Here is a 10,087-nt window from a genome sequence, read left to right as displayed (position 1 = left end):
AACGGGTCTTGCAGGAAAATCCCAAACTGTATTAGGCCAGACGTCCCTCCACCACTCCTGGCATCCCCCTTCTACTTGGGCTCTGGGTGACAAAGGTAGGGCGGGTGCAGGATTTGGAAGGAAAGGGCAGAGGCTGGGCAAATTGAGGATGGGAGATGTAGCTGGGGCTTTGGAGGTGGGCCTGAGAACCTAGAAAAGAGGGGCGGTTTCTAGAAATCTGGGCTGAGGGTGTTGGGGCTACAGGTGGTGGCTGTGGTGGGGAACTCCGAGGGTCACGTGGGGTCTGCTGATGGTGAGAGGTGCAGAAGCGACGCTCAGTCCCAAAGGTCTCCAGACGGATCAGCAGGTGAGGTGTGTCGGGGCGGGGGCGGGGCCACCACGCCTCGAGCCCAGGCCTTCGCGGCTGGGGGCGGGGAGTGCGACCGCCCAGGGCCCCGCCCCGACAAAGCCTGCGCGCGCCCCGTCCCGCAATTGGCCGCACCGCCTCGCGCCGCCGCCCCGTCCCGCCCCCCGCCGCCGGTCCGGCGCGCTGCAGCCAATGGGCACGGTCGCCGTCGCCTCCGTCACGGCCCGGCCAGCCAATGGTGGCAGCGCTCGGCGGCGCGTGGCTCTTTCGCGGCAAAAAGGATTTGGCGCGTAAAAGTGGCCGGGACTTTGCAGGCAGCGGCGGCCGGGGGCGGAGCAGGATCGAGCCCTCGCCGCGGCCTGCCGCCATGGGCCCGCGCCGCCGCCGCCGCCTGCCCCCCGGGTCGCGCGGGCCGTGAGCGCCATGGCCGTAGCTGGGGCCCCCGCGGGCGGCCCGTGCGCGCCGGCGCTGGAGGCCCTGCTCGGGGCCGGCGCGCTGCGGCTGCTCGACTCCTCGCAGATCGTCATCATCTCCACCGCGCAGGACGCCAGCGCCCCGCCGGCCCCAGCCGGCCCCGCCGCGCCCGCCGCCGGCCCCCGCGACCCCGACCTGCTGCTCTTCGCCACGCCGCAGGCGCCCCGGCCCACACCCAGCGCGCCGCGCCCCGCGCTCGGCCGCCCGCCGGTACGGACACCCGGGACTCTGGGCCAAGCGCGCTGCCAGGACCCCCGCGCAGACCCAGGCGGGGCGCGGTGTTTGGCCCGAAGGCAGCGGGGGCGGGGGAGGGGGTGCTGAGGCTCCCGGGCTGGGCGGTGCCGAGCCTGGGCTGGGCCTCCGGGCCCCGCCCCGGGGTGCAGGGTGACCTCGGGCCAGTCCTTGTTTGCTTCTCTGCGCCCTGGGCCTCAGCTTCCTCACTGGAGCCGCGCGTGGGTCAGACTCAGATAATAATGGCCCACGTGTATTCACCTGGCGCTGACTGCCTGTCAGGCCTCTGGCGAACTTCGAGCCAGCTAAAACTCATAACCACGCTCTGAGCTCGGTGACCCATCTGAACTGAGGCTCAGAGAGGGGAAGCGACTTGCCCCCATCACAGGGCTCAAAGTGGTGAGACTGGGATTTGAACTGAGGCCCGCTGGCTTCAGACCAGAGCTTGTGGCCGGGTGGTGGGCACGGTTGCTTGGGGAAGTGAAGGGGGGCATCCTGGGGCCAGACCTTTGAAGGGCCATTAAGGAGACCCTCCTTCCTGCCTCAGCGCTTGACTGCCAGGTGCAGGCCTGGCCCTCTGGGCCTCTGGGGACAGGCCTCCTGGCTGGGAGGCCTTCTCTGAAGGGGCGGGGTGGCTGGGCCAGCTGCTGATCCCCTCCCTCTGCCTGTCCTTCCATCTGCCACCCTCCACCCGCCCAGGGCCTGGTTGCCATGGAGCCTCATTAATCAGGCAGGCAGACCCCTGGGCCCCTGTGGAAGTACTGGGTAGGCTGGGCCTCTGGGAGATGCCTTGATAAAGTGCTCCCTGAGCAGCAAGAGGCTCAAGACCAGGTCAGACTGGGGGGCCCAGAAGAGGCAGCTGAACTGCAGGGGGAGAAGGGAGTGGAGGCCTGGAGCTTGGACCTGTGGGCTGCGGGACAGGGTGTGGAGACCAGTTTGACTGGCACAGCCTGTGGGTGAAGGTGGGGCAGGCAGGAGGGGTCTCAGCAGGGGGCTTGGAGCAAGTAGGAGGGGTGAGGCAGGGCCCTGCGCAGGGAGATGGAAGCTGCCCAACTGCTGATGGGGGCCTGGGTGGCAGCTGGTCCCTGAGGCATCCAGACAAGGCTCCCCCAACCTCATTGGCCCCATGCCCACTGCTGCCTTCCGGAATCACCAAGATGCTAATAATAATAACAATAGCAGCCACTATTGTTTTGAGACTGTTTTGTGTGTCAGGCTCTGTGCCAAGCACTTTACCCAGTTAACTCATTTAACCCTCTCGGCAACCTTCCCCTTTTACAGATAGAGAAACTGAGGCCTGGAGATGTTGGAACCTTCCCTAGTCCTTCAGCTAGTGAGTGGTAGGACCAGTCCAAACTTCCCAACTAGTTAACTGCTAGGATGCCTTGCCTCCTATAGATGCTAATAGAGATTGAAGGAAGCTCAGGGGCCCTTCCTCCTACTGAGTGAGGGGGAGGGGGATTGTACCAGGAGTGGGTCACCTGGCTTGTCTCCCATACCCTGATGGCCTATCCCTGCAGGTACCAGCTTGGGGCCCTGGACAAGTATCCTCCATTTAGCTGTCTGACAAGTACTTACAGGCCCAGGGCTGTGGGTCCTGCCCTCAGGGAGCTGAGCTCCAGGCTCAGAGGAACTGCCAGAGACTGGGCTGAGGAGACATGCCCTCTGCTCCACCCCCAGTGGTGTCAGGGGCAGCCTCACTGGGCCTGAGCATTCCATTCATTCAACAGTTGTTGACTTTGTGAGTGCCCATGAAGTACTAGGCACAGAGGCAAGTAAGGAGCCTCTGCCTTCACAGTACTTAGGGGCTAGTGGGCATTTTCTGCCAGTGGGTAGGGGTGGGGGCCTAGCTTTTGCCCTCCAACACCCCCCAACTCTTGTACCTGTGAGTAGCCACTGGCCGTATGAGCTGTGACCTCCACCGACCTCTGCACTGGCATGCATTTGGGGCAGTCCTTGAAACAAGCTGCAGGGTCAGCTTCTGCACCAGTGAGCATTCATTGAGCACTTCCTGCATACAAGGCTTTGTGCAATTCAGCCCTTCCTTCTGGCCCTTCCTCTCCACCTCTACCCTGTTGTCATGGCTATTAAAAAACAAACTAAATGTAGTACACATTTACTATAGAAAAAGTTAAGAGACGAAGGTTGAAGGGGGCGGGGTCTCAGCCCCATCCATTTTTCCTTGTTTTCTTTTCCTAAGCCTGTTCTGTTTTGTTTTTTGGGGTGGTTATGACAGCTTTCCTTTTCTAAAGTTTTAAAAATTGTAGTTTTTCCTTTATTTCAACGTTCAAACAGTGCATCATTCACACTTTACAGACAAGGCATCAGTCCCCCATCCCCCCCCCATACAGAGGTTACCTCTGAGATGGATTCTGTGATAACAGAAACTGAATCAGAGAAAAACGATTGCATGAGTTTTTTAATCCAAAAAAGGATCATATAAATGCATTTCCCTATAACAGTGTTTTTCTTGTCACTATGTCTTGGAGAGGATTCTGCATTGACCTGCCTCAGTCCCTGACAGCTGCTGGTACTCCCGGGGCTAGATGAACCACAGTTTTTGTGGCCCCCTCCTGTGGATGGGTGTTTTGAGTCATCAGGTTTTTTCACCAGTGTTCTGTGTATCTTCATCCCTGCCTTTCAGGGCCCCTGCTGGGGTCTTTGCCGTGGCATCCATCTGCCTGAGCCCTTGTTTTAGCGTGTGGCATTGACCTGCCTTCACGGTGGGCGAGGGCCTGGGGAACAGGGAGGAGGCGAGGGGTGCAGTTGGCAGGAGTATGCCAGGGTACAAGTCCGTGGGCGGGGCTGGAGAGGGGTACATTCTGATGGGCTCGCGGGGATCTGGCTTCTGGACTGGGCTCTGCGCCAGCCCACTCTGGTTCAGATCTGGGCTCCACCTCTCAGTCTGTGTGACCTCTCTGAGGTGCAGGCTCCTCGGGAAGCGAGGATCATCATGGCACCCGCTGCAGGGTGGTTGGCGGGTTTGGTGATGAATGCTGGTGAAGCAGTTACTTAGCATGGTGCTCAATTCAGAGGAAGCACCCAGCTTAGCTCTTCTGTCCCCTCAGGGAGCCCATGAATGTGTGTGTGAGAGGGAGTGTCCAGGTCTGCCAGCACGTGGGGAGGTTCATGCAGCAAACGTTTGTTGGTGCCCAGGCCCTGTGCTGGACACTGTGTGCAGAGGTTATTGAGACCCAGTGCCCACCTCTGAGGGGCTCCCTGGCTTCTGGGTGAAACACATCTGCAGAAATTTGTAGTGAGAGACAGTGTGGGAATAGGTTGGGTTCGAGGCAGTTGAGAGGGAGAAGAGGCACAGTCTCTGTTGCAGGATCAGAAAGTCTTAAGTGGTAGGCAAGGTGCCTGCCCAGACGGGTGGAAGGAGTAGGTGCAAAGGGTGGGAGGCAGAGGCAGGGAGGGACCAGCATGGGCTAAGGCTCAGAGGCACAAGTTTATGAAAAAACACGTCTCAACAGAAGTTCATGTGGAGAAGTGGTGGCAGATGAGGATACTAAGGTGGAAGGGGACAGATGGAGGCAGGGGGACCAGTGGGGAGACTGCCAAATGGTCCAGGTGGGAGGTGGTAGTGGCTGTGGTGACAGGATTTCTTGGCCACTAGATAGGAGGAGGACAGTGGGCGGGGCTGAGGGGGTGGGGCTAGTTTTGATCAGGATGCTTTTGAGATGCCCGTGAGACTGCCAGGGCAATCTTCCTCGAGTGTGTGAACTAAATCACAAGGCATCCTGGGCGGGGATGCTGGGTCTGCCACTTCCTGGCCGTGTGACCTTGGGCCTTTCTGGGCTTCAGTTGCTTTATGTGTAAAGCGAGGCCATTGGTGTGCCGCCAGTCCCTAGGATGGGATGATCTAATGGAAGCAAAGTGCGTGATGAGCACCAGTTGCTGTCCTGTTCACAGATAGTCAGAAACCAGAGAGAGTCGGCGACTTGCCCAAGGGACCTGTATCCTAATGGCTTAAAACAACAAACATATATTATCACACAGTTTCTGTAGGTCAGGAAGTCAGGGGGCACTTAGCTGGGTGCTTCTGGCTCAGTTTCTTCTGAGGTTGCTGCCAAAATGTTGGCCCGGGCTCCAGTTGACAGCAGGTGTGACTGGGGTTGGAGGATTTGCTTCTGAGCTCACCCATGGTCCTGTTGGGAGGAGATCTCAGTTCCTTGCTGCTTGGGCCTGTCCTTTGGGTCACTTGAGTGCCTGCATGACATGGCAATGAGCTCCCCCGAAAGTGATCCAATATAGAGAACAAGGAGGAAGCTCCAGTGTCTCGAGGACTCAGTCTCAGAAGTGACACACCGCCACTTTCACCACATTCTGTTCATTAGAAGCAAGTTACCGGATCTGGCCCATACTTAAGGGGAGGAGAATTAGGCTCCATCTTTTGAAAGGAGGAGTATCAAAAAATTGGCAAACTACCACAGGCCCCCAGGGAGGTAGGGGTGGAACTGGGACTTCCAGTTGAGTCTTCTGTCCTGCAGTAGGATTGTGTCCCTTAGGATCTGCCCCTCACTCACACACTTAGGCATACTGGTAGAGAAACTGAGGCTGGGGTGGCCCAGGAGCACCAAGCCCTCAGCCGGGTCTCTTGTGGCCTCACTCTCCTGGTTACTGGGCATCCTCCCATTTATTTTGCTGCAGGTGAAGCGGAGGCTGGACCTGGAAACAGACCATCAATACCTGGCTGAGAGCAGCGGGCCAACCCGGGGCAGAGGCCGTCACCCAGGAAAAGGTACCCAAGGAGCACAGGCTGGGGCAGCCCCCCTGACCAGGCCCAGATTGGGGTGTGGACAGACAAACGTGCTTGGAAACTAAATCTCTGGTGTGTCAGGCCTGGGCCTGAGCCAGGCCTCTGGGGGCCCCAAGGGGTAGCTGGAGTGGCCGCCTGGCATGGCTTCCCCAGGCCCTGGGGGGTAGGGAGTTCCCCGGCCGGAAGAGGAATGCTGTGGTTGGCAGGCAGCCGCCACAGGGCCTCCCTGCTTGGCCTCACCAAGGGGAAGAAGCCATTGCCCCACCCCACCCCTAGGCTGGCCCAGCTGGGGGTGGGGGTGGTGCTGAGGGACCCTGCCTTGCCTGGCCCCCCCAGGTGTGAAATCCCCCGGGGAGAAGTCACGCTATGAAACATCGCTGAATCTGACTACCAAACGTTTCCTGGAACTGCTGAGCCGTTCAGCTGATGGTGTTGTCGACCTGAACTGGGCGGCAGAGGTGCTGAAGGTGCAGAAACGGCGCATCTATGACATCACCAACGTCCTCGAGGGCATCCAGCTCATTGCCAAGAAGTCCAAGAACCACATACAGTGGCTGTAGGTACCAGCCAAGCGGGAGGGTGGGCAGAGGCCAGGGCTGGGCCAGCCTGGAGAAGCTGATAGTGATGCTGTGGCTGCCTGCGTCCCCATCTTAGAGCTGGGGATACAGGTTTAGAGAGGAGAGGTGGCTTCCCCGAGGTGATGGGTGCAGGAGAGTTCACAGATCTTACGTATCCACCTCAGTGTGGCTGTACATATTTGTTCACCTGGGTAACCATCATCCAGATCAAGATAAAGAACATTTTCAGCATGCCAGAAAGTTCTCTAGGTCCCTCTCCAGTCGTCGCCCACCCCTCATACCCCCAGGTAACCACTATTCTGACTTCTCTTGCCATTGCCGGGCTGCTCTAACACAACTCTTTTATTCCTGTAAATTCTTTTATTGTTCCTTCTCACCTCTTTCCCCGCTCGTCGTCCTCCCCTCTCTTGAACACATCTTACCTTCTCAGTTTTTGGTAGATCATTCCATTCTGCATCATTCTTTTTTTCTTTTCACTTGACAACAAGTCTTAGAAGTGCTTTGGTGTCTGTACATCTAATGTATTCTCATCTTTTTATACAACTGTGGAGTACTCTGTGGCATGTCTATGCCATCATTTACTTATCCAGCCCCCTGCGAGGGCCACATGGGTGTTTATAGACAGATTCAGGCCTGACTTTAAACCCAGGCCTGTCTGACTTGGAGCCCAGCTGTCAGCCCTCTGCTGTTTCCTAGCTGAGGAGCCAGACCCAGAGGGGCCAGGGTTTGCCTGGGCCTCAGAACAGAGGCAGCAGCAGACTGGATGCCGAGGGTCAGGGCTCCTGGGCAGAGGGGCCAGGAGCTGCTAGCCCTCGCTCTGCTTCCCCACAGAGGCAGCCATGCAGCAGTAGGGATTGGTGGGCGGCTTGAAGGACTGACCCAGGACCTCCGGCAGCTGCAGGAGAGTGAGCGGCAGCTGGACCACCTGATCCACATCTGCACCACACAGCTGCGCCTGCTTTCTGAGGACACTGACAGCCAGCGATATCCTTGCACTGCCTGGAGGGCAGCGGTCGGGGGTGCCCCACCCAAGTGGGACCAGAGAGGCTACCCTGGGTCCTAGATCCAGGAGAGGGCTCTGGCTTTGGATGCTAGTCCTGGCTCAGCGTTTACTCACTGTGTGATACTGGACAAGTTTCTTAAGCTTTCTGAGCCTCAGCTTCATCTGTAAAAGGAGAAAATAATCCAATTCTGAAATTGCACAAATTAGAACAAGAAAAGATGGTGCCAGCAGTAATGAACATTATTTAGTACAGTGACTCAGTACATGGTTGTAGCTTCAAGGTTAGAGATGCAAGTTTTTGTCTGTTTTTCATTTGCAAAAGTAGAAACTTTTTTTTTAAACTTTTATTTTAAAATAAGCTTTCTTTTTAAGTGAATACCCAAATTATGTTTGTAAATTTTGGACACAGCCACTAATTGACAGCGAGGTCATGGCTCAGAATAAATCCTCAGCACCACACCTTGAGTTATGTTAAGTAATTTACATGAAATTATTGAAGGCAGCCATCATTACCTTGGGATTCGATGGGTAGAATGGTCTTATTGTACAGATGTGGAAATTGAGGCTCAAGGGCATGAGATAGGCTCAAGCACTAGTTATGTGCCAGGCCCTGGGGTGGGGGATGGAGAGGACAGCCATGACTAGGCAAGTGTGGGCTCTGCCTTATGAGCTCTTGGGGTGGGTGGCCCCCAGAAGTCAAAAGTCATATGATCCTTGACTCCACCAACCCTGGCCTATGTGACTTGCCAGGACCTTCGTAGCATCGCGGACCCTGCAGAGCAGATGGTCATGGTGATCAAGGCGCCTCCTGAGACCCAGCTTCAAGCCGTGGACTCCTCGGAGGTGAGACCTGGGACTCCAGGCCCCGCCAGAACAGGCTAGGCTGGGATGGTGGTCAGCTGAGCCTCACTTTACCCTGCCTGCTGCCTCCGCCCAGACCTTTCAGATCTCCCTTAAGAGCAAACAAGGCCCCATCGACGTTTTCCTGTGCCCTGAGGAGAGCGCGGGCGGGATCAGCCCCGGGAAGACCTTGTCCCAAGGGACAGCTTCTGGGGAGGAGGACAGGGCAGCTAATCCTGCCACCACAGTGCCACCACCATCATCTCCCTCCTCATCCCCTGCCACGGATCCTAGCCAGTCCCTGCTCAGCCTGGAGCAAGGTAGGTGAAGGGCGGGAGGGGCGGGGCAGGGGCCCCTCTCCCAGGTGGGTGGGCAGGCATGACAGCCCCCTCTGCCCTCCCTGCCGGGGCGTCCCCGGCCTGTGATGCTCCCCCGTCTCCCCAGAACCTCTGCTTTCCCGGATGGGCGGCCTGCGGGCCCCTGTGGACGAGGACCGCCTGTCCCCGCTGGTGGCGGCTGACTCGCTCCTGGAGCATGTACGGGAGGACTTCTCCAGCCTCCTCCCTGAGGAGTTCATCAGCCTGTCCCCCCCCCACGAGGCCCTTGACTACCACTTTGGCCTTGAGGAGGGTGAGGGCATCAGAGACCTCTTCGACTGTGACTTTGGGGACCTCACTCCCCTGGATTTCTGATGGGGCTGAGGGGGGCCAGGGCCTCCTGAGGTGCCCATCCTGTCTCTACAGCCCTGGAGCCCCTGCCCCTGCCTCTGGCCGTCCTCCCAGCCCAATTGGAAACATTTAATTTATACCCCTCTCCCCTGTCTCCAGAAGCTTCTAGCTCTGGAGTCTGGCTACTGCCAGGAGGCTGAGCAAGCCAGGAAGGGAAGGATTCTGTTTGTGGTGTGTATGTGCATGCACCCAACACCCATCATGTGTGTACACGGGGTGAGTGGTGTGTGAGCATGTGTGTGTGCATGTGCCGGGGAATGAAGGTGAACACATCTGCGCGTGCACTGAGAACACGCCCCAGTGTGTCCACGTGTGTGTGCATGAGTCCATGTGTGCGCGTGGTGGGGGCTCTAACTGCACTTTTGGTCTCCTTGCTCCAGGGGCCCCACGAGGCCCAGGGTGGCCACCTGCCCCCAGAATCCTGCGTGCTGACCAGGCCGGGTGGCGAGGCCTTGGCCTGCTTGTTTGCAGGACAGCGAGAGCACTTCTGTCGTCTTAAAGGTTTTTCTGATTGAAGCTTTAATGGAGCGTTATTTATTTATCAAGGCCTCTTTGGCAAGCCTGGGGCACCAGCAAAGGGTAGGAGGGATGTGGGGCTGATGCCCCAACTCCTTGTACCCCTGAGCGAGGGTGGGGGTCCCTGAGCTGTTTTTTGCCCCACTCTGAAGGAGCTGAGGCCTGAGCGGTTTATTTATTGGGAAAGTGAGGGAGGGAGACAGACTGACCAACTGACAGCCATGGGTGGATTGAGGGGGTAGTCCCTCCCCAGGGGTCACTGCAGGGCCCCAGCTGCCCCCCAGGATGGATGTGAGATGGGAGAGGTGAGTGGGGGACCTTCACTGACAGGGTGGGCAAGAGGGGTGGGTGAAGGGCCTCCCCCCAGCCCAGACCACAGGGCTCCTCCTGTGGCGTTTGAAGTGCCCCCCTCCACCCCACTTCTTGCTCTGCCCCACCCTCCAATCTGCACTTTGATTTGCCTTCCTAACAGCTCTGTTCTCTCCTGCTTTGGTTTTAATAAATATTTTGATGGTGTTTGGGCCAGGTTTTGGGTCTGTGAACGGGGAGCAAATTTGGGGGGTAGGGGAGGTCAAGGTTGCCAAGAAAATGCTGGATCTCTACTTCCCTTCT

General features: G+C 57.9%; 1 protein-coding gene across 1 annotated transcript; it reads left to right on the top strand.

Moving 5' to 3' along the window:
* The first annotated feature begins 637 nt into the window (after positions 1-637).
* Positions 638-9,991, top strand: E2F1 (E2F transcription factor 1). Its single transcript, XM_023626374.2, has 7 exons — positions 638-1,030; positions 5,702-5,792; positions 6,147-6,366; positions 7,220-7,372; positions 8,120-8,234; positions 8,329-8,551; positions 8,676-9,991. The coding sequence occupies exons 1-7, from the start codon at positions 770-772 to the stop codon at positions 8,921-8,923; spliced, it is 1,311 nt and encodes a 436-aa protein (XP_023482142.1). The 5' UTR covers positions 638-769; the 3' UTR covers positions 8,924-9,991.
* Positions 9,992-10,087: the final 96 nt, after the last annotated feature.

Source organism: Equus caballus, chromosome 22 (assembly GCF_041296265.1).
Source record: "Equus caballus isolate H_3958 breed thoroughbred chromosome 22, TB-T2T, whole genome shotgun sequence".
NCBI lineage: Eukaryota > Metazoa > Chordata > Mammalia > Perissodactyla > Equidae > Equus > Equus caballus.
Note: the sequence above shows the minus strand (reverse complement) of the source record. Positions and strands in the feature narration are given on the sequence as shown.